The sequence below is a fragment of the Tamandua tetradactyla genome, chromosome 3 (genome assembly GCF_023851605.1).
Source record: "Tamandua tetradactyla isolate mTamTet1 chromosome 3, mTamTet1.pri, whole genome shotgun sequence".
NCBI lineage: Eukaryota > Metazoa > Chordata > Mammalia > Pilosa > Myrmecophagidae > Tamandua > Tamandua tetradactyla.
The window spans coordinates 125,209,627-125,233,715 of NC_135329.1; the positions used below are offsets into that span (position 1 = coordinate 125,209,627).

General features: G+C 35.6%; 1 protein-coding gene and 1 long non-coding RNA gene across 6 annotated transcripts in view; both read left to right on the plus strand.

Annotated features, from left to right (window-relative positions):
* KCNJ3 (potassium inwardly rectifying channel subfamily J member 3) overlaps window positions 1–6,914 on the plus strand; it is a 163,225-nt gene extending 156,311 nt beyond the window's left edge. For 3 of the 5 annotated variants that reach the window (XR_013172769.1, XR_013172761.1, XR_013172768.1), the window contains exon 3: window positions 3,712–3,822. Coding sequence is in view for 1 of the 5 variants with exons in the window: in XM_077153858.1 (XP_077009973.1) it covers window positions 3,712–4,298 (587 nt within the window). In the remaining 4 variants the exon portion in view is untranslated. Of the gene's footprint in view, window positions 1–3,214; window positions 3,317–3,711 lie in introns of all 5 variants that reach the window. The other 2 variants (XR_013172764.1, XM_077153858.1) reach the window with 2 other exon arrangements.
* A 756-nt stretch (window positions 6,915–7,670) lies between these two features.
* The window catches only part of LOC143676332 (uncharacterized), a 111,436-nt gene continuing 95,017 nt past the window's right edge, over window positions 7,671–24,089 (plus strand). Inside the window, exons 1-2 of the long non-coding RNA XR_013172008.1 lie at window positions 7,671–7,864; window positions 8,124–8,238. This is a non-coding gene — a long non-coding RNA (uncharacterized LOC143676332). The remainder of the gene's footprint in view (window positions 7,865–8,123; window positions 8,239–24,089) is intronic.

The following is a 24,089-nucleotide window of genomic DNA, read 5'->3' on the forward strand; positions in this document are numbered from 1 at the left end:
GTTATCCAATTTAAAAGCTTCCATATCATCCATATCTCAACCACAAATTAATAGGATCATGAGATAAAGCCGTATTTAAAAACTGTGATACTTGTGGGCTGGAAATGTCTGTTACATGTACCTGCATCTAGCGAAAGTGTAAAAGGAACAGCAAAAGAACAAACAAGCTAAGGTTAAAGAGCTGCCAAATGTACTCATGAACATGGTTTTACCATTGATTTTGTTATTCAGCTTGCTGCTGGTCTTTTTGATGCACCAGATTTCCAAATTTAGTCTCCCCTGCTACTAGGGATACTTAAGAGGAAAATGTGGAGAAGCCTTAAAAGCTGTGAATATGAATAATGAAAATCTCTTTTTCTATAGTTTTATAGATTTTTGATGTTGTCTGACAAGTTTTAAAAGAGAATAGCTGTCTAATATCCAGTGATTTTTATATTTAATTTTTTATATTCTTAATATGGGATAAAATACTAATATGTCAACATTTCCCTCCTAAGAACAGGGAAGTCATGTGATCATAAAACAGGAGTCATTGTTGAACATCTTCTAAATGCCAAACACGATTCCATATACTTTTACTTAAGTAAACACAAACTCTTAACAGAGAGGGTATTGCTTTCTGTTTTACAGAAAAGAAAACTGAAGCTCAGAGATTTTTTAGGTAATTCCCACAAGCTATTTAGTAAAGGAATTGGTGGCCAAATTAATTTGTTTTTCAATTACATAAACATCCTCGGAAATAGCAGTTTCCTGTGGAAGGAAGAAAAGTTAATTTCATACAGTAGAATAAAATCTCCTGCCCCTTTTCAGTCGAAATCACCCATTGGCATTTCAGTAACAATGCTTATAGGTATTTTTATGCAATACACACGCTTGAAATACCTGTCTCTATTTTAAATGCTGTAGTACTTTAACCACCTGATTAATCAATGGTTTGTTTCCCCAAAACAAAATTTTTATAAAATTTAATTTTCCCCATTTCCTCCCTGTTTTTAAGTTCCCTAGTTTTTCCCCATGGCTTCTAATAGTTCTATAGGAAATAATCCAGGGTAGGTGTTTGGGATCACCAAGGCGGTCTTGTATCATGGTAAATAGAGAGGCAGACTTGATTTTTAATTTCATATTCCATTTCTATTGTGGAAAAAAAGCCATAAAATGAAGTGAGCTAAGAGAGTGATAGTAATTAAAAGTCATTTTAGCATTTGCTCTGTTGTTGTTAGAAACAATTAAAAAAGTTTATGATCCTGAATTTATTTCAACTCTTAATGTAGACATGAATTTAAATCAATCAAAGAGCATGTAACCAAGAAGTTAGGATTTAAGGGATGATTTTGATTATCGAATAGCTATATAAATAGTCCTTTTTACTGTCTGGTGTCAGAATAGAAAGAGAGAAATACCTGAAGTATTTGAACTGTTATCTAGCTGCCATTCTCTCTGATAATGATTGCATAGCCTTTATCTTGTGCCCTGTGACTATAAAAACCTTGTGACTGACCTTCATTTGTACCCATGTATCCAGTTTTTTGGCTTTAGAGTCTTGTGATCACTAAAGACAGCCCCTAATATTCATTAGTGAAGGCTCTTGGGTCAGTCCAGAACTAATCCACCCCAAGTCCAAAGTTGTCTTGATAACTAAAACTAGATCTAATCAAAAAGGGCCCTTCTGGTGTGCCCAGTAACTTGAACATTACCCTATAGGTCACCTGTACCTCATTATAATACTAAAAATCACACCCATCATTCATATTAAGGCTGCCATTTTCTTACATACATTCTGTGACTAGGCATGTAATCAGTCTGCCATGCTCAATAATTAAGTCACCTCTGATTACATCGTCTGGGGCCATTGTACTCAAACACAATCTGCCCATCCTTTAATACTATAAAACTATCTAAATTACTACAGTTCAGGGAGACAGATTTTTGGGCCAAGAGGCCATCTGATCTCATGTATCATGTCTAGCAATAAAATTTTTCTCTCTTTGAAACACCGATGTCACCGGATTTGTCATTTGACCGCATTGGACAAAAGAATCTACCGCCTTTGTCTGGTAACAGGCAAACCTACACTCCTGTGTTACATTTTAAAACAGTGAATTAAATTGAATATGTGCCCTCACTTTGGATAATTCTGACCACCATCAATTTTGTAATAGAGTAATTTTTTCTCAATTAAAATGAGATTGAAAGGAAAGTGCTATCCTTTAAATGTATTTAGATTTTTTTCTTAAATTTAAATTCATGCTGGAAAAATACATAAAGAATTCGTTAGAGTGGCGCTCTTGGGGGAGAAATTAAAGAGTACTTCAACACTGTTTTTCCTGGCTGCTTCTACAAATACCATGCAATGGGTTGGCTTAAATGGGAATTTATTGGCTTGCACTTTTGAGGCTAGGAGAAATTAAAATTTTAGTCCTCCCCAAGGCCATGCTTTCTTCCTAAAGACCATTGTTCTGGAACACGCTACCTGCCAACCTTGATCCTTGGGTTTTCTGTCACATGGCAATGTATGTGACAGCCTCTCTTGGCTTCTTCCTGTGGCTTCCTTTCTCTGTGTATGAATTTTATTATGTTTAAAAAAGGACTCCTATAATAGGTTAAGACCCATCCTGATTAGGTGGGCCACACCTTAACTAAAACCTCATCAAAAGGTCCTATTTACAATTGGTTCATACCCTTAAGAATGGATTAAGATTAAGGGCATGCTTTTTCTGAGATACATAACTTCAAGATAACACAAACATTATTTATTAAATCATATGCAAATAGACAGGAACAATGAGTACTTGTTCTTTTTTCCAGGGACCTTTCTGCTCTCTTTAAATTTCTCAAAATAAAACCAAGAAAGTAGATCTGTGTATTTTGTTAATCTTCTTTGATAATGATATTTTGTTTTTTAAAATGGAATATTCAGTTGGAGGCTAGAAAATTGCTGAAAAGAACAGAATGCTGCTGTGTGTACATCTATAAACCTAAAAATTATTTTAATGTATAGTTATTATCTTAATATATAAATGTTCTTGGTGGGTATTCCTGATGTAATATTGATTTTGTGGATTGATATTTGATCACTGTCAAACTTGCATCATGACAAAGGTAAAAAGATAAATTGTTTGGAATCAGATTCCTAACTTCAATAACAGAGGTGAGGCATCATGGCAAAGTAGAAAAATATTGACATTATCATGATATTGACATCCTTTTTCTACAGCTTACTTGATCTCTGCCCAAGGAAGATCAAGAGAGAAACTTTCTGAGCACTAGATTCCTTATCTTTAAAATGGGCATAAGAATCCTTCTTAACTGGACAATGGTGAGGATAATAAATAATATATACGGACCACCTGGTACAGTGCCTGACATATAGTAGGCATTTATTTTCAGTGTAAGTTTCTTTAAGAACCACCTGGAATAAGACAGTTTATAAGTGACAACAGATGACCCCCTGGTGATATATATTTGATAGTAATTATATTCCAAGATTTTGGAAGGATTCAATGAAAGATTTAATTTATCATCAGTATAGTTTTTAAAAATATGCATTAACCCTATTTCTCTGTAAGTATTGTATGTGTGATTACTAGTCAGGGGGAAAAAGGCAGAATATCCTTAAGGATACTAATGCAAAAGTGAACTCCTTAGGTCAAATTGGTTTTGCATATGCTTTCACTATGCATAGTTTCTCAAGGCCTTTCTTTTTGCTTATAGGGATGACATGTCAAGCTCGAACATCATACACGGAAGATGAAGTTCTCTGGGGTCATCGTTTTTTCCCTGTAATTTCCTTAGAGGAAGGATTCTTTAAAGTCGATTACTCCCAATTCCATGCAACATTTGAAGTCCCAACCCCACCTTACAGTGTGAAAGAACAGGAAGAAATGCTTCTCATGTCATCCCCTTTAATAGCACCAGCCATAACCAACAGTAAAGAAAGACATAATTCTGTGGAATGCTTGGATGGACTAGATGACATTAGCACAAAGCTTCCATCTAAGCTGCAAAAAATCACTGGAAGAGAAGACTTCCCAAAAAAACTCTTGAGAATGAGCTCCACAACTTCAGAAAAAGCCTACAGCTTGGGAGATTTACCAATGAAACTTCAACGAATAAGTTCAGTTCCTGGCAACTCAGAAGAAAAACTGGTATCTAAAACCGCTAAGATGTTATCTGATCCCATAAGCCAGTCTGTGGCTGATTTGCCACCAAAGCTTCAAAAGATGGCTGGAGGAGCAGCTAGGATGGAAGGAAATCTTCCAGCCAAATTAAGAAAAATGAACTCTGATCGATTCACATAACAAAACACATCTTTAGGCATTATTTAACGTTCTCTTTAGGTAATAGTCCAACATTTGGCTGGCAAGGTAATTCTCCCTAAGGTATCTGAAAGGTACATTTTTCCCTTGGTCCTAAATGCATATTTGATAACCCTTCTTTCTCAAGTGTTGCTACTGTGCAGAGAGTGAAAGTTACGAAGGGAGAACATCGTAAGGAAGTTCTTATAATGGGCATGTATTATCACATCAAGCATGCAATAAAGTGCAAATTTTGCATTTAGTTTTATGGCATGATTTATTTATGGCATATTTATATTGTATATTCTGAATATATATATATATATATATATATATTTAAAGGGGTGGTGCGCTCCCCTACATTTCTAATATATGTATTAAGCCAAACATGAGTGGATAACTTTCAGGGTGATAAAATATTATATATGTATATACATATATATATGTGTATATACACACACATATCTGATAAAATTGTGATGTTTTGTTCAAAGCTGTAGTTCTTGTGCATGTTTACTTTATTAGACTAGGAAGGCTATTGGCATTAATTATTAATACCAAATATTTTAGTCTTAAGTTATTTGTCATTTAAAAAATCTGATTTCATTTTTTCTGCTCTTTAAGGTACTGGGAGATTTTCAGCTGTGCATTATATGAGAGTCACATAAGTTTGTATTATTTATGACCCTACAAAAATATAATTACTATATATTTAACTTGTAAATTTTAGAAAATACCAGTTCATAGTATATAATTGAATTATTTCTTATAATTTTTAAAAGTGACTAGTACTGGGGGAAAAATAATATAACTTGAGAATTGGTCATTTTGCAGATCAATAAAAATCTGGACATCTGTTCTATATACAATTAACAAATAAGAGCTCTGAACAATTGCTGAATCATAATAGTCAGTAGCCAAGTTATATCGAATATATCAGAATCTGTGTGAAATTACATAATTAATGGTCTCTGTTTCAAACAGAGTTGATTGAAAATATTTTAATACCTTTTCTGGAATTTTTGTCATTTTAAAAGCCTATAATTTATCCATAAGGAGAGATGAGGGTGCAATGAAACCAGATGATAAATATTCACATTTAAAATCTGTATGTCTAATTGAGTCCTTTTTTTTAATATGTTCTCTTGTTTATGGCGATTGTTGTAATGGGATAGATTTGTTTCCTCATCTGAGGAACCTGTTCCATGCCTGTCACTCATAGTCAGGAAGAATACTGTATATGGAATAGAGAGAAATTTAAATTAGATCAATTGAAGATATTTTACATGAGTTTACCTTTTTATTAAACACTGATTTTATGGGTGTCTCGGGTCCCTGGTCTTACCAGATAACTTAAGCAGTACTGTTTTTCTAACCCACAAGGTCTGATACTTGTCACTCATTAGAGAGTTATAACTGCTGATCAACAGAACACCTACAAAACAACGATTTGAAATACAGAGACAATTTAGAAGATATCCTTATCAGATTATGATGAGTGTTCCTGTAAAACTTCTTTGGTCATTGCAATACTATGTCTGCCCAGAATTAATCTACTTCTCCTTGTTCATATACAAATTCCTGAGTGGCTAGCCTGGGCTCTCATCATTTCCCATTTTATATCAACCCTGTGGTGATTTTCTTATTGGCAAAGTATTACATCAATAATTCTATCATTGACTACAATAATACCTTCTGGCTACCTCTGTATCAACCAAATTCTGTAGGTGCAAATATTTACCAGGGCATTTTTACTGGCAAAATGATCAACTTTTAGCATCCATCCACTGTGAATAAGTGAGTTGCCCTACTCCTTAATCCTCAAACTTTCTTATTTTCTAGATGTAGATAATGAAATATTAGCAGAAAAGGAAAGGGGTTCACTGGGCATGATATGTTAGCAGTGGAAGAAAACTACAGAGATCATTTGGTCCAAGAACTTAAAACTAAACAGAGCCATAACATAATTTGGAGACTCCTTTTAATATGTCTTTGGTACCAAGGAGAAAATGGAACCAAAAAAAAATTCTCAGAATGCATTAATTCATTCAACAAAACTTTTGCATGCCATTTGTTTTAGGAATTTCTAACCCCTGGAGATTTGGACATGGCTGAGACAGAGAAAGCTACTGCTGATCATAAATGCTGCATTCCAGTAGCAGAGTGAGAAAGGGTCATTCGAGAGACAAATAATGAACAAATGAGATAATTTCAGTCAAAATATCAAATAAGGGAATGATAACAGTGTGGTAATAGGATGGAGAATGACTGGGTGGGGTAAGAATGGATCATTTTAGATAGAGTGTCTGGCTTGGGGAGGAGATGTGAATGATGAGAAAGAAGCATTGTTGCCAAAATTAATTTATCTGAATGAATGCTACTCCTTTATCTTTTCCAGATATATATATGGGAAAGGTGTGATTTCTGCATGTAATTGCAGTTTAACTCATCGCTAGACTGATCATAGATCCCAATTTTCAGAGGGAAAGTCCCGGTTCATATCTGTTGTTCCAGTGTAATTATTAATAGCACTCTTTTTCACTCTCAGAATGTCCTGGTTTGGATGATATATTATATGGTCACCCTATTTTTTTGTTGAAACTAATTATGAAGTCTGTTATATTTGGTTAAAAATAAAAGAATCTCTTTTACTTCTCCCTTTGCTGATTTTTTTTTTACTCTGATTATTCTAAGCAAAATCATTTATTTCATCTATATTAGCCTGGAGGACTTCTTATCAAATGATTTCACCTAACATTCTTCAGTCCATACATGTGTTTTCTCAAGGTGAAAGTTAAACATTTTATTGACTGAATACAAAATAAACCTCTGGCAGTTCCATTTCCGGAAGTTAAAAGAACTTATATCTAAGAGAATATAAGTTAACTTGAGCCAAGATAATTTTCAGTACATTGACATGGTGGCTGCTGGAAGGCCAAATGTAGAGTGATCATTGAGCTGAATAATTCTGCTTAATAGCTGAAAACTAGTCCGTTTTTAAAAATGTTTTTATGGTGTAACTCCCATCATGGCAAAAGTTTCCATTTTCCTTGATTTGCCAAAATGATGTAAATAACAGAAATAAAATTATTTCAGCAATGCTTTCCTTCAGTTTAAATCTTCTTCTCCGTGTTATATGAATACACTTTTGTAAATACATACCAAATGAAAAATCAGGATATTTTGCTATCTAAGTATTTGTATTAAAGTTCTTCTTAGACCGTTTTCAATTCATTCACATATTGCTTTAAATACTATAAATAGAGTTCAGTTGTCTCTGTAATTAAATTATGCTGAAGAACTCAGCCATTTTGTTTAAGAGGGATGAGGTCATAATGCATTATTTCTATTAATAGAAAAGGCAGAACATGGGGACACTGGATGACATTCTATTTCTATTGTAACCATTTCTCCTGCTCTATACTACAAAGGAGTTCAGCTTGACTGCACAGCAGGACTCTGAGCTACATTTCAGAATTCATGCTTTGAATTACATTGTACATATTCACATTAGCATCAAACTAATTGCATTTTATAGCAGGCAATCTACAATTATTTAAATGTATAAGGTAATTTAACTACAGAAGTAAGCTCCTGTATTAAATACTGCAAACTCCGTTTTATAAAAACTGTATCAAACTTTTGAAATATGATTGGATTTAATTTTTACAGTGTGCTCATCCTTTTCTACTTTTAAACAGTTAATTGGTCACATGCCTTGGCTCATTTTGTTTATTATAAGGCTCTTAACTTTTGAGAGACAAGGACTCAGTCCATCATAAGTCATTCCCTAAGGATTACTTTTATTTTTGTCTCTTTATTGGGGAGATGCTTTAGCATTATGGAATCTGAACTTAATGCAGATTACTTGAGAGCTGTATTTCTTGAAGGATGCATCATGACCATCTCAACTTCGGCTGACCCAGTGTTTCAAAGCATCACAGTAAGTAAAGAGGAATGCATAGTTTTCCTAATATTGTTTAAATACTTAATCATCTTTTAATCAGTGTTCCATTATTCATCCTAAAAGTGCTTCAGAGAAAAGCTGTGATTGTAATCTTGGGTCAGGTGAAGTTCTATGACATGTGATGTGCCCAACTTCCAGGAACTTCGTGGACTTCATTTAAAAGGCAAAGTTCCTGCAGCCACTGAACTCTCAGGGCTCAAAGAGATGGCCAGTATCATTTCGTAGAAATTTTTTTCTGAATTGCAAATGTCTTTATCTGTAATTTTTTCTTGAACTCATGACTGTTTCACCAAGTCTGGGCTATGCGTGACTAACGAATGTTATAGAGAACAAACACAGTAAGTTCCACCATAACATTGCTTACTAAGTATCACATCCATAACCCCTATCCTTTCCCAGATCTGCACCTATCAATCATTTGCATGATACTTTGCATACATTATTTAAATCCTCACAACAGCGCTACATGATAGAGATTATCTCCATTTTACACTTGAAGAAACTGATTCTCAGAGAGGCTGTTTAGCGAGCGTTTTAATTAAATTAAATCCGTAAACCTAATGAGTAGTCCCTGTCCTCTGGGAATATAGAGTCTACCGAGATTCCTTTTTTTAACAGCTCCATATCCCAGACAATTTGGAGGCGTGAATATAGATATTCAATGACTGTGCTCAGTGGTTTCAAGCCTGCAGGATGGCTTGCTTGATGGTGTTGGCATTTTTCCTATGTGCTTTGGGGTAGTGGTGGGTGGAAGATTAGCGTGTAAGGAGTAGATGTGATCCAGACCATGTGTTGGTTAAAGAAGGAAAAATTTAAAAACGAAGTATGAAAGAAGGTAGAATCTTTAAATGAAGCACAGAGAAATTCATTAACGGCAAAAGGGAAAGTAAAGCCACGCTAAAAATACAGACTCCTCTGGATACTTGAAAAAGTAATTTTAAAGTATTTCAAATAAGAAAAAACTGGACTCATACTCAGGTATTTATACCCAGATGTAAAAAAGAAAAGGTGTATAATATTTTGCTAAATTTGCATCATGTAATTTAAAGAAATGTGATAAAAATAGCTAAAACAGCAACTGCCACCTTACGCTAAATAGTCATCAGAAGTAGTCACTATTTGGAAATTTGTGTGTATATTCCCCATGCTTGTTTTTATATAATGTATATATGTTTATACATATATATATACATATACACATGTGCACATATTCTTGAATTACACACCCACGCATATAAACCTAACAATAAATAGTTTTGTACATTATTTTTTTTGTAGTTTTTCTGCTCTGTTAGATTTTATGTTTTCTTTATTTGCCTTTTTTACATTCTATTTTTATTATTTAATAAAAACTTAATATTTAAACTTGCATTTATGATCTAATGAAATTTAAAGTCAATGAATAAATTTATACTTCTTGCAAACAGCACAAAAGTCTTAGAGCATGTTAAATCTGGGCACATCCTCCCCTGTTTTATGCATTATCTTTATGCCTAGTTCTTGTTGCCCTCCCCAAATTATTATTTTTACTTTTTTTTCCCATGGGCAGGCACGAGGAATTGAACCCAGATCTCTGGCATAGCAGGCAAGAACTCTGCCTTCTGAGCCACCGTGGCTCGCCCTATTTTTACTTTTGAGTCAATGCATTTAATAACTACCTATATGCTTAAGAATTTTTTTGTTCACCACAACTTTTTTGCTCCACTCTCACTATTCTGTCTTCTTCTTAATGAAATATATTTTCATAGTATTTTTGGTAAAAATCTGTGAGTGGAAAAATTTCCCAGTTCTTGATTGTCTGAGGTTATCTTTTTAAAAATTACCTTCTGGACTTTCTTATTGTTGATAAAAAGACTACCGTATATCTAATTGTTGCATTTTGGGAGGAGGGAATTTGTATATTCTCTTTGATTTGGATAGCTTTTACTTCGCTAAGATTATATAACCTAGAGTCAGTTTTTACAAACATTTCTTGGGATCTTTTACCCTGTCCATAGCCCCATGGACAACCGAGCTTCCTTTCACTGCCCTGCCTGCATGTGGAGAGTTTGGTCTCCATGTCACTGAGCAGGGACTTCACAGGACCCTGAAGCTGTGCGTGATTTCTGCTCTCATTTCCTGTTCACCACACTCCAAGTCTGCGTCTTTCCGATCGTAGATGTTGAAATCTCAGTCCATCAAAAATTAGAGTCTGTACAAGTCTCATTCTCCTGAAGGGGAATGATGTATCTATATAATATTATAATAAACAATTACAAAACCATACAGACCTATAGTTTAAAGAGACATGCAGTTTCTACAAGTCTTGTTAAAATAAACAATGCCCCACTCTTTCCCCAAAAGAAAGCTTTCAACTCTTCTGGGTAGTTCTATTGTTATATGCAAATCCCTAAAAAAAAAAAAAATACAAAAACAACTTTCTTATATTACTTTTACATTCTCCAGTTTGCGGTATTTTTATTTATTTGCTTTTCATTCTTACTTTTACATTCTCCAGTTTGCAGTATTTATATTTATTTGCTTTTCATTCCGACTGATTAAGATGTAGTTCTATTTCAACTTTCACCACCTACTACACATCTACTACCACACTACCCCCAACTTTCCAATATATTTATGTCATAATTTTAATTATATAAATCATCAGTGTTTTCATTAAGTTCAAACAGAATTGAGCCCCATGATTTTTTCTCTGCCTTTGCAGCATTTTCACCCTAGGGTTGATAATTGTCTTGTGTTTTTTGTTGTTGTTTTCTTGCTTACTTAGGTATTTATTTATCACTAATTCAGCCTCATAGTCTTTCCCAATTGTGCAGTTTCCTATTAATTCCTCAGACACACTATTTAGTCAATCAGTTTTATCTTCTGCAAGAAATCTTAGCAAAGCATGTGTCCTTCTTTAGTCTGAAAAGTTCTCTAAGTCTGCTGAGCTGCTGTCTTAGAATCTCTCCTTATCATTCTGGAGATTGCTTTCACCTCTTTCTTGGTATATGGACTCTGTTTCAGGTATCCTGTTTCCCTTCTTCTTGATCTACTCCTTTGCTGAGATGAAACACATTTACCAGAAGTTTATGAGAAAGAAAACATGGTGTTAAAATTCTTGAGACCTTGCATATCTGTAAATACATAATTTTTCCCTCAAACTTAAAAATTTAGCCTGGTGTAGAAGTTATTTTTCTTGTGACTTTCAAAGATACTGTTCAACTTTTCTTCTAGTTTCTGGTGTTGCTGCTGAGATGTTGGGTGTCATTCTGTTTTGATCCTTTGGATGAAACCCATTTTTTTCCATTAAAGCTTTTCACATATTATACTTTTCCCCAGTGTTCTAAATGTTCAAGGTGATCTACATGGCCATGGTTCCGGCTTAATGCATTTTACTATGTCTTTTTAATATGGGAACTGATGTCCCTTAGGAAAATTTTTCTTAAATTATTTCTTTGATTTTTAAATCATTTCTATTTTCCTCTGTTCCTAGCATTTTTTATATACTTATTTTGGGACTTTTTTTTTTTTTTTTACATTAGGTGATTTTTCTCAGTATATCTGGTGATTGTTAGTCTCTGTTCATATTAATAATGAGAAATTTAAAAGGATCATTGAGGCTTGGTGCAAACATATCAAGTAAGTCGAGCCATAGCCTGACTGTAGAGAACACCGTTGGACAATTTCTTTGAAATTAGTATCTTTAAGTTTTTTCTTTTAGATAAAATTCATAACCTTCCTGCAGGGCATAACTGATGCCATTGTTCTAAGAGCTGAGTGAACTCAGAAAAAAAGCTCTTTATTCCCCAATTTTCAGAACAGTGTCCTCTCCCATCTTCAGCTGTTTCTAGGAGCCCACATTCTAAATAGGATCTGTTTTATCTCTTCCCCAAAACAAACCTTCAGTGTTCTGTCAATGTGTAAGAGGAGACAATCAACAAGTTGAGTTGATTGGGACAAAAGAAAAGATCCAGGGTGTCTGCTTTTTTTTTTTTTTAAAGAGGGAGGAAGGGAAGGAAAGACAGAGAGAAGGAAGGAAGGGAGGAAGAAAGGGAAACATCTTTAAACATTTTCTTGTTTTATTGTATTTTGTTTGTTTGTTACATGGGCTGGGGCCGGGAATCGAACCGAGGTCTTCCGGCACAGCAGGCAAGTACTTTGCCCGCTGAGCCACCGCGGCCCGCCCAGGGTGTCTGCTTTTTAAACAGACTTTCAATGAACTCTTTTTAACTTCGTTGCTCCTTCCATTTCCAGAGGTACCTGATTCTCTCACTCCATGAAGCCTACCTTTGGATTGTGGGCAAGAAGTAGACGGACCCGTTCTGAGATATAAGAGTATTGCTTCTTGGATTTCCCCTTAGGATGCATATTTTTTGAGGTCTGTTAAGTCAGTTGCTAATCACCCAGCTGTTTTTCAAGTTTCAAAATTGTATTATTGTCTTTGTTTCTTCTTCTGATCCCTTTGCTCTTGTACACCTTTAAAAACTCTGTTTTGTTATTTTTTTTCTAAGAAAGTCTAGGGGAGAAGCTAAGATATAAATTTATATTTAATCTGCTATGCTGAGCAGAAATTCCAAGCTAATGCTATTCATTTTCTATCATTGTAATAAATCAACCCACATTTAGCAGCTTACATAACACACATTTGTCCTTCAACACAGATCTTTCTGGGCTAAAATCGAGGGGTTTGCTGGGCTGCCTTCCTTTCTCTAGGCTCTAGGGAAGAATCAATTTCCTTGTTCTTTCCAGTTGCTAGAGGTTGCCCACATTCCCTGGCTCATGGCCCCCTTTTCTCCATCTTTGAAGTCAGCAACATTTCCATGTCTCTTTACTTTTCTCCCATAGTCACATCTTCCTCTGACTCTCCTGTAGTTTCCTCTTCCAATTTTAATAACCCCTGTGATTACATTGGGCCTACTCAAATAATCCAGGAAAATCTCCCTATCTCAAGGTCCTCAACTTATTAACATTGGCATATTCCTTTTTCCAAGTTAGGTAACATAATCACAGGTTCCAGATATGAAGAAGCAAGCTTCTATGGGGCCATTATTCTGCCGACCTCACTAACCTTTCTTATTTTTTCCTTTTTATATAAACAGCAATAATTTTGATGAAATCTTTCTTTATCCAAATCTAAGTAAATTTCCATGTAGATTTAAATATATAAGGAATGACACTTAATTTTCATTAATGATATTGCTTCCATATGGAGTTAACATTTTTAGCAGGGCATTATTTAATTATTATGGTAGGCATTTATTTTTGCTGTAGTCTGTGAACAAATGTCTGACCAGGTTTATTTTATAGTTCTTCAGAGAGGGAAAACCAAAGCAAAGTGTTTCATGAAATAGATTGGATATAGTGTTCTTAACCTCAGTGTCCTGAATCAAAGTTTGAATGTCAAATCTGCTTTCTCTAAGTTATCCACCCCACAAGTCTGAAAACAATAACAAGAGTGGGTTTTAATTTCAGTAGATTAACTTGAAAGCTGGTGTCAGTATTTGTTAGCAGACAAATATTACTGCTGCACAGTGACTTAATATATATGAAATTTGTGATCCAGAAATTAATCTTAGAAATAAATCCCAAGGTATTTTAACCAGGTGATTTATGAACTGTATGCAGATATTTTAGATGATCCAATGAAGATACGCTCTTTGATCAAGGCTTAAGTTCCTGTGGCTGACTGAATGAAAAGGGTAGATCATAAAATGTCACCCAGATGCAGGTTCATTTTTGGTAAATGAAAGGTACTCACACCTCCTCAAACCAGTATGCCGCTGTTATAAAGAGGATTTGTAAAATCGAACCTGATTTATGACTTCCTCGCTTAATAAAATTTCTTTAAATAAAAGATATTTTTCAATATTAACTTTTATCTCCTCCCCCTCTTTAATACTGAAATCACTTTTCACTTTTATAAAGCAAGCCATATTAAAGGGAAAATTGTGCATAGAAAGAGATAATTTGGTATGTTACGTAGTTATGTCTTTATAACCCTGGAAATATTTGACTTCTCTCACTCTCAATTCCCATATAAATAAAATTTATAGCTTGGAATTACATTATTACATTGCATTACATTCTGAGATTCCTATTTCACACTATCCACAACTTTCCTTGAAATATCTCAATTTGAACAAGTGAATGAACTCTTTCATCCAACCTATACTTTTTGAGTGAATAAGAGGCTCATGTAGCTCATGTATAATGCCAGAAACTTGTTACAGAAACATCAACTCTGTAAGTAGATTGAATCAGTCCCTCACAAAGACATGTTCAAGACCTTACCTAAGGTCCCACAGGTTTGGACTTATTTGTATAAAGGACCTTCTAAGATCCTATTTGGATGAGGGCAAATTGAATCAGGGTGGGCCTTAATCCAATATGACTAAAGCCCCTGTAAGCAAAGGAAATTCAGATGCAGTCAGGAGACAGAGAGAAGGGGAGAGTGATCACCACTGAACAGAGGTAGAGATATATCTACTAGCCAAGAACCTCAAGGATTTCCAAGAGGCTGACATCAGATCACTATAGATTCAAAAAGAAAGCAAAGCCTGAGAATACCTTGATTTTGGACTTGTAGCCTCCAAACTGTGAACCAGTAAATTCCTATTGTTTAAACCAACCAATGTGTGGAAGTTGACATAGTAGTACTGGCAAACTAAGACAATGCACCACTGTGACGAGGACATTAAGTGACTAATGTCTGTTAAATAGAGGAATAAGCAGTGTCTTAAAGAAAGTAAGGATGAATGATAGAAGTTAGGGTTGTTAGTGGATAAGTTATTGATGACCAAATTGGCGAATAAAGCCTTTGCTTTAAGAAGTGTTCATTTTTCTTTGTCTTGAAGAAAGTAGTTTTCCCCTTTAAAAGATAATCACAATGTTACCCTTGGAATGGAGCACAAACTGTGAATGATCAGTATACAAGCCAATAATTGATTGGCTATATATTTGATTTGGTTGGTTTCTTACCCTTAGTACTTTCCAAATAACCAATTCTAACCTCTTAATATGTTCCACTAATACTTTCCAAATAATCAAACATGCCTTTTATGTAGGGAGAGCTCTTACTTAAAAACGTTGGAATCAATTTTTACCATGTGTAAAACCTGCACCACCATTCACCCATTGGATTGAACTATTTGAAAGTAACTGCAGAGTTGAAACCTGAAGAGAGACCCATCAAATAAATTACACCAAATCAATAATCACTGGTTTGGTCAATTTTGTGTGCTTTCTATGTTCTACATATCATATATTCCCTGTAGTTCTAGAAGATGATAAAAGGAAAGAAGTTAAAAACTTATTGGCAATGACTGATAATTAAGATACAATGTTTTAATGCTTTGAAACATAATTTCACAGGATACAAGGGGAGCACCAAGGAAGAATTAAATCTAACTCATATGATGTGGGACTGTGGTGGATTTAAAGAGGGTAGGCAAATCTTGAAACTTATCTTGCAGCAAAGGATAGTGGAATTGAGTTTTAAGAAATTAACAGATAATGCAAGGGATGAGAAGTAGAAGAAGCAGTGGGCAAAGATTCATGAAGTTTGGAAAACTTATTGTTTTGCTAATAAAAGTTCAGAAAGTCTAGACTTACACATGGGTATAAGAAGTGGATTAAGATAGGAGAAAATTAGGTGGTAGGGGCCCATTCATGCAAGGTATCATAACCTATTTTAGTTTCCTTGGCTGCTAAGCAAATAATATACAACAGACTGACTTAAACCAGGGGAATTTATTAGCTCACAAAGTCCAAATCCAGGCATCATCAAGGTGATATTTTCTTCCCAGAGTGCAGCATCCCGGGGCTGACTGCTGGCCCTCCTTGGACCCTGGCTCATCTCTCAAATGGCAATATGCACGGTGGCCCCTCCTGGCCTCTCCATTCTCTTCCAGATGCCATTGAATTTCAGATTCTTGCTTCCCTGGCTTTCTCTCTCTCTGTCTGAATTTCATTCAGCTTGTAAAGGATTCCAGTAACAGGATTAAGACCCATCCTGATTGAGATAGGCCACACCTTTACTGTAGTGAACTCATCCCCAAGTCCTATTTACAATGGATTCGCACCCACAGGAATGGATTAAGTTTAAGAACGTGTTTTTCTGGGGTACTTATAACTCCAAATCACAACATACTCATAGAAAAGATTTGGGTTTTTTTTATCCTGAAGGCAGATTTAAAAGATTTTGAAGAGATGCTGGAAACAGATATGTATTTTTTTTTTTTTTTTTTAAAGGAAAGACAGAGAGAAGGAAGGAAGGATAGAAGGAAGGAAGGAAGGAAGAAAGGGAAACATCTTTAAACATTTTCTTGTTTTATTGTATTCTGTTTCTCCGTTTTTGTTACATGGGCTGGGGCCGGGAATCGAACCGAGGTCCTCCGGCATAGCAGGCAAGCACTTTGCCCGCTGAGCCACCGCGGCCCGCCCCCAGATATGTATTTTTGAAAGTTCACCTTTGTTAGCACACTCTAGGGATAAATGAACTCCACAGTTTTCATCTATTGTATTAGAACCAAAATAGTGCTTATGAAACTTTATTTATAGCCCATATCCCTCAGAAAAAAAATTGTGAGCATTAAAAATGTTATAGGAAAAGATTAATAAAATTGAATACAAAACAATGAGGGGGGAACCACAAAAATAACTGCAAAAGTTCATATAGATGCTGTAACTGAATGTAATATTTCACGTCTATCAGCCAAGACAAACAAAAGAGAAATTATTTTATATAGTTTTTCTTAACTGAAAAGGGGAAAGTCAACAACTCCCAAAGACAAAGCAATAATTTCAGTTCATTTCAGCTTTCGTTAGACTTTCATAACAATGTCTCTTTCCTCCACCATTGCAATCAACCACACCAAATCACCTGAGTCATTCCCTAAAGAAATGAATTATTTGAAGGCTTGTTTCTGCTCCTCTCTATTCTTGCTACATTTGGGAGCATTAAATTGGTTTAAAGAAAGGCAATAAAATACATATCGTGAAGAATCAAAGATTAAAAAAATTGACAATTTGGCATTTGGACACTTGCTAATCAAGAAGTGATTTTGTATCAGATATGTGTTCAGAGGAAATAACTTCTATTCATCTCTTAATCCCAGTTGGGATAAAATAACATCTGGTATTGACAGATACACTCTAATCATCTAAAGCATAAAGTTTTCATTACTTGAAACTTCATAATTAAAGCTTCATGGATTAGATCATTAGACATATAAAATGTTTGCAACCAAAGGTCTTTTTCCAATAATTATTTTCATAGAAATAAAATCTTGACTGTTATGAGAGAGCGCCCTAAGCAGTAACTGTTCATACATCTTACTCTGGTGTTCAGTATAGTGACTGGAGGATGTAGATCACATGTTGTGCTGGTTTGAAAGGATGTATGGACCCTAGAAAAGTCATGTTTTAATCTAAATCCCATTTCATAAAGGTAGAATAATCCCTATTCAATACTGTATGTTTGAAACTGTAATCAGATCATCTCCCTGGAGATGATCTAATCAAGAGTGGTTGATAAACTGGATTAGGTGATGGCATGTCTCCACCCATTTGGGTGGGTCTTAATAAGTTTCTGGAGTCCTATAAAAGAGGAAACATTTTGGAGAATGAAGGAGATTCAGAGAGAGCAGAGAAGAACGACATAGCCACGAGAAGCAGGGAGCCCACAAACCAGTGACCTTTGGAAATGAAGAAGGAAGATGCCCCCAGGGAGCTTCATGAAACAGGAAGCCAGGAGAGAAAGCTAGCAGAAGACGCTGTGTTCACCATGTGCCCTTCCAGTTGAGAGAGAAACCATGACTGTGTTCACCATGTGCCTTCTTGTATGAGAGAGAGATGCTGAACTTCATCAGCCTTCTTGAACCAAGGTATCTTTTCCTGGATACCTTTGATTGGACATTTCTATAGATTTGCTTTAATTGGGACATTATCTCAATCTTAAAACTGTAAACTAGCAACTTATTAAATTCCCCTTTTTAAAAGCCATTCCGTTTCTGGTATATTACATTCCAGCAGCTAGCAAACTAGAGCACATGTGAATTGCTATTTACACATAAACCATGTACATTTACATCTTTGCAACTTCTACAAGCTTTGGTAAGATACAAATCTGAGTTGCTTCTTCATAATTTTAATATATAGTTAATTTCCAGTACCTTGGGAAAGAAAAATGAAACTACTTCCAAACAGTGCTATTTATCTTGTGGTTCCCCGAAACATATAAATCACTTGGAATTTCAATATGAATCTAAATTGAATTGAATTGACCACCCCTATTAATATCTGGGATGATGGGTTCAGATGCACTGTACGTTTTGAGTAGATTGGTTGGGTTAGTGATATGCCAACCCTCAACCAGACTCACAAAGGGATTTGTTTGATTTATATCTAATGAAAAATTAAATACACATGACAGGCATTTTTGGTCTTACTAACACAGGGTTATTTTTAGTTAGTTGTTTTTTCAATGGAAACTATTCATTAAATTAGAGTGCTCACTAGGAAGAAATTGATTCTTGGGCTTATCTGAGTACTCAGAAAGATTACCGGCCACTGACAGGGAAACAATACTGAGAAGATCGACAATAAGAAGAAATTTAAGCCCAATACTATATCAAACCAGATTTTTAAAAATGTAATCTATATTGCCAGACCACTAAGTTAAGTAATTTCTTTAAATAGTTTTAGAATTTATGCTTAAATGCATAAAAATAGCTATACCATAGTTTAAAAACAATATAATGATCTAAAATATTTTGGTTTAGATATATTTGTACAATATTTCCAGGAAACTTGAAACATGAAAATTATGGTTTCTTTGTTAGAGAATTAAGAAACGGATACAAGTATTATTTTGGATGCCTGAACTCACTTAGAGAGGTGATTTCAAAATGAATCTATGAATGGTGGGAGGAAACAGAAACTAGAGAGGATACTCAAATAATTTTTGGACACAACTACTTTTAAGTGAGATCTCAGGCCATGGAATAGATCAGTGGGGTCTAGAGGAAGAAACTAATTATATAATGGAGAAAATTCAGTGCCTCTGCTCAGCACAAGGCTGCCACTTACACCATCTGACTGGTTGAAACATTTCACCTCCTACTGTGACTTGATTGTTTGTTGATAATTACTTTCAGTAACAGTACATAACTTATTTGCTAAACTGTAGAACTATCTTCTTTTCCACAGCCATTTCCTACATAGCATAGCCATGAGTAGGAGTTAGTCCAGTGGCAATGATAGGATATATGTGGTATTGAATTTCATCAGGTTTTCTTCCAGAACTATGGCTTGTGGAACCCATTCCTTGGCTAATAATGAATATGCAATTACCATTACGACCATCCTACAGAAAGTTTTAGATAACGTATAAACCCAATGAACTCTTCCTTAATCTATATTCCTTTGACACCCAACAAAATGGTAGATTATAACATTAAATGTACAATGTAGTTGCTGAGTGCTATTTTTCTGATAAAGACTAATTAAAATGACTCTTCTGATCTCCCACCCTTGGGTGAGAAATATACAGACCTGCTCATCTTTTAATAATAATTGTTATTCATTGTGACAACCCTACTACTTAGAAGTAATATGGTCAAAAGTGAGAAAAATTCCTTTCCTTGTGGTTGTGAGATTCTTGGCAGTTTGCTTCTTCAAAGACAGTGACACTGAGGGAAAGGGCCCTGAGATAGGCTGCTATTTTCATGTACATGTAAGCACGTGCATCCCATCATATTGGCAACATTCCTTCTCTATAAGCAAGACATTGGCCGGCCTCCCTCCAGCAGAGGGCTTTACAAAACGGCATCAAAACCAAGAGGTAGGGATCATATGAGAAATTTTTTTGCCTTGAATACTATGATAATTTTGCATAGAATTTAGTAGCCAAGCAAACATACAAATAGCCAAGATTCTAGTCCTAAAAGCAGTTGCCAGAATATGTTCTTTGCTACTCTCTCCATCTATACAAAATTTCAGATGTGCAGGACTCCACACAAACTTCCAGTCGCTCCCCACCTATACTTATGTATTTCTACATTAGTTTCAACATTTCTAAAGCGATTCAAAGAAAATATGTTTACCTCTAAGTCAGAACTTATCCACGATCATAAGTGATATTTTTCATAGAAAAACATTTCGAAGAGGGAACTTTCTATTTATCCCTAAATTAATTTTTCTACTTTTTCTATTTATTTGTGTACATATTACTTTTTGCTGCTCTTTAGACCTGCATCCACAAAGGATCTGAGCTATCTAAGTCATAATGAAATTGTAAAACTTAAGTAAAATTAAATTTAAATTTCAGACATAGTATTATCTGTCTCGATTGAGATGGCAGTGTGAGGGACTCCACGGCTCTGTCTCCCCACCAAAGCTTTGAGCAACCAGCAAGAACTGGCAAAAACATCTTTCTCAAAACTCCTGAAAAAAGTTAAAAGTATTGCAATAGGATTAAGAAACAAGCATCTTAAAAGAGCTGGGATCTTGTGCTGCCTTGGAGCTGTCCCATCATCAGGGTCAGTCCCTGATCCCAGCTCTGGAGGAAGTAGACTAACCTTATGCATATAGTGGGAGCATGTGTATCTGGTTCAGTCTCTCTGGTGGCAGCAAGTGGGACTGTATTAGGATATTCCTTGCAGACTCATTGCCCCAGAACTTGCCCTGTGTGTAGAAGGAAACTCACAGAGCTCTCTTTCAGACTGCTGTGGAGAGATGTTTAGTTTTGGCTGCCTGGGGCAAAGGAATGCTGTCTGTAGGACATACAGTGCAGTGCTCAGGACCATGAAGAAACTGAATGCTAGGAAAGAGAAGATATTCATACCCCAGTAACAGAGAAATTCCTAGGCTGTATGCACATACCCACAATAAGGTATCTGTGCAGAAAGAACTGGGATGGCTTCTGTCCTTTGGCTCTAGTTATCTCTAAACTTCTTGTATGGATAAGCCTGATGGTGAACACTTACTGCAAAAAGGGAAAAGTGTTCTTTTTCCTCTTCTTTTTCCTCCTCCTTTTCTTCCTCCTCTTCTTCTTTTTTTAGATCCTGGGTTCTAAAAGCTCTGTGATAAAACTATCCGGATAAGAGCTTAAAGAACAAATGTTTTGGAGTCTGAGTTCCATTATAACACATTAAAATATTGAAATTTCCAGGTTTCACCAAAAGGTTACAAAACAGGGCAGTGTGATGGTGGTTCGGTGACAGAATTCTTGTCTGCCATGCTGGAGACATGGGTTCTATTCCCAGTGCCTGCCCATGAAAAAAAAAAAAGTTACAAAACATACAAAGAATCAGGAAGCAATGGCCCAGGCAAAGGAGAAGATTAAATCATTAGAACCATCTATAAGAAGGGCCAGATCTGAGCCATACCAAAGACTTAAGCAAAAATATCCTGTGCTGGTTTAAAGCTATGTCCTTTAATCCTCATTCATTATTGCTGGGTGGGACCTATTTATTGTTTCCATGGAGATGTGACCCACACAATTGTGGGTAGTAACTTTTAATTAGATGATTTGCATGGAGATGTATCTCCACCCATTCAAGCTGGGGTTGCTTACTGGAGCCCTTTAAGATGGAAAATTTTGGAAAAAGCCCAGTACCAACAGAGCCCACACAGCCAGAGACTTTTGGAGATGCATAAAGAAAATACTCTTGGGGAAGCCATTTGTGGTAGTTGGATTTAGTTGTCAACTTGTCCAGGTGAAGGCACCTAGTTCTGTTGCTGTGGACATGAGCCAGTGTTACATGAACCTCATCTGTTGCTGATTACATCTGCAGTCGGGTAGGAGGCGTGCCTGCTGCAATGAATGACATTTGACTTAATTGGCTGGAGCTTAAATGAGAGAGTGCAATGTAGCACAGCCCAAGCAGCACAGCATACCTCATTTTAGCACTCACAGCTCAGCCCAGGCCTTTGGAGATGCAGAAAGGAATCACCCTGGGGAAAGTTGTTGGAACCCAAAGGCCTGGAGAGAAGCCCAGCAGAGATTACCCTGAGCCTTTCCATGTAAGAAAGAACCTCAGATGAAAGTTAGCTGCCTTTCCTCTGAAGAATTGAAGAAATAAACCCCCTTTCATTAAAAGCCAATCTGTCTCTGATGTGTTCCATTCCAGCAGCTAGCAAACTAGAATACCGTTGAAGAAGCCTGGAGAGAAAACTCACACATGTCACCATGTGCCTTTCCAGCTGAGAGAGAAACCCTGAATGCCATCAGCCTTGAACCAAAGTATCTTTCCCTGGATGCCTTAGTTTGGACATTTTATAGCCTTACCTTAATTTGGACATTTTCACAGCCTTAGAACTGTAAGCCTTCAACTTAATAAATTCCCCTTTTTAAAAGCCATTCCATTTCTGATATATTGCATTCTTATAGCTTATAATATGCTCATCCTAAATATGCTCAAAGAAGTAAATGAAAACATGGAGAAAGAACTAAAGAAAACAATAGATGAACAAAGAGGATATCAGTATAGAAGGAAATTGTGAAAAGAAACCAAACAGAGCTGAGAAACACAGTAAAAGAAATAAAAAATTCCCTACAGTGGTTCAACAGCAGATTGGAGCTGGCAGAAGACAGAAATCAATAAACCCGAAGATAAGACAATTGAAATTATCCAGTTTGTGAAGCTAAGGAAAAAAGAATGCAGAAAATTGAACATAGCCCAAGGAACCCGTGGGATACCATCAAGCATCCAAATATATGCATTGTGGGAGACCCAGAAGGAGATGAAAGAGAAATGGGGCAGAGAGAATACGCAACATTATTGAAAGATGTGAATATACATATCTAAGATGCTTAACAAACTCCAACAGAATAAATCCAGATGGAGCTATACCATGACATGTTATAATCAAACTGTTGAATGCCAAGGACAGAATTCTAAAAAATCTGAGAGAGCTTTATAGCATGTGAGGGCCTTAATAAGAGTAAGTGCTGATTTCTTATCATAAATCATGGATACTAAGGAGTAGGCTGATATGTGTAAAATGCTAAAAGCAAAAGAATGCCAACCAAAATGTCTATGTCTACAAGAATTGTATTTCAAAAATGGGGGAGAGATGAAGACATTTCCAAATACACAAAGTCTGAAGGAGTTTGTCACCACTAACAAGCCCTAAAAAAGATGCTAAAGAGAGTACTTCAGGTTGAAAAGAAAAGACAGTAGTCATATATGAAAACCACATTAAGAAATAAATATCGCTGGTAAGTGTAAAGGCAGGGGTTAGCATAAATGTCAGTATTATTTTATTTCTGTTTTGTAACTCCACTTTTTAGTTCCTATATGATCTAAAACACAAATATGTAAAATCTGGTAAATCAATGATTTTGGACTCACAATATATAAATATACAATTTACGACAAGAACTACATAAAGGAAGGGGACAGAGGAGTATAGGAATATAATTTGTACATTGAAGTTAAGTTTGTATCAAAGTAAATGAGATTGCAGATTTCACGTGTTAAATATAAGCCCCATGATAACTACAAATAAAATATCAGAAAACATACAAGCACATAGAGAAAGAAATTAGAGGGACTGAGGGTAGGGGAATGAGGTTTCAATGCATAATGGGTGTAGGGTTTCTGTTTGGGGACAGTGGAAATTTTTAGTCATGGAAATTGGTGAGGGTACCACAACATTGTGAATGTGTTTAATCCCACTGAATGGTATGCCTGGAGTAGTTGACATGGGAATTTGCCACAATTAATAAAAAGGAAGCACAACTAAAGAGACAATGACAATTTCATGCAATGTGTGGTTCTAGAAGGAATCTAACAAGGGAGGAAAAAAGGCTCAAAAGAACATTATCAGGGTGGGCCACA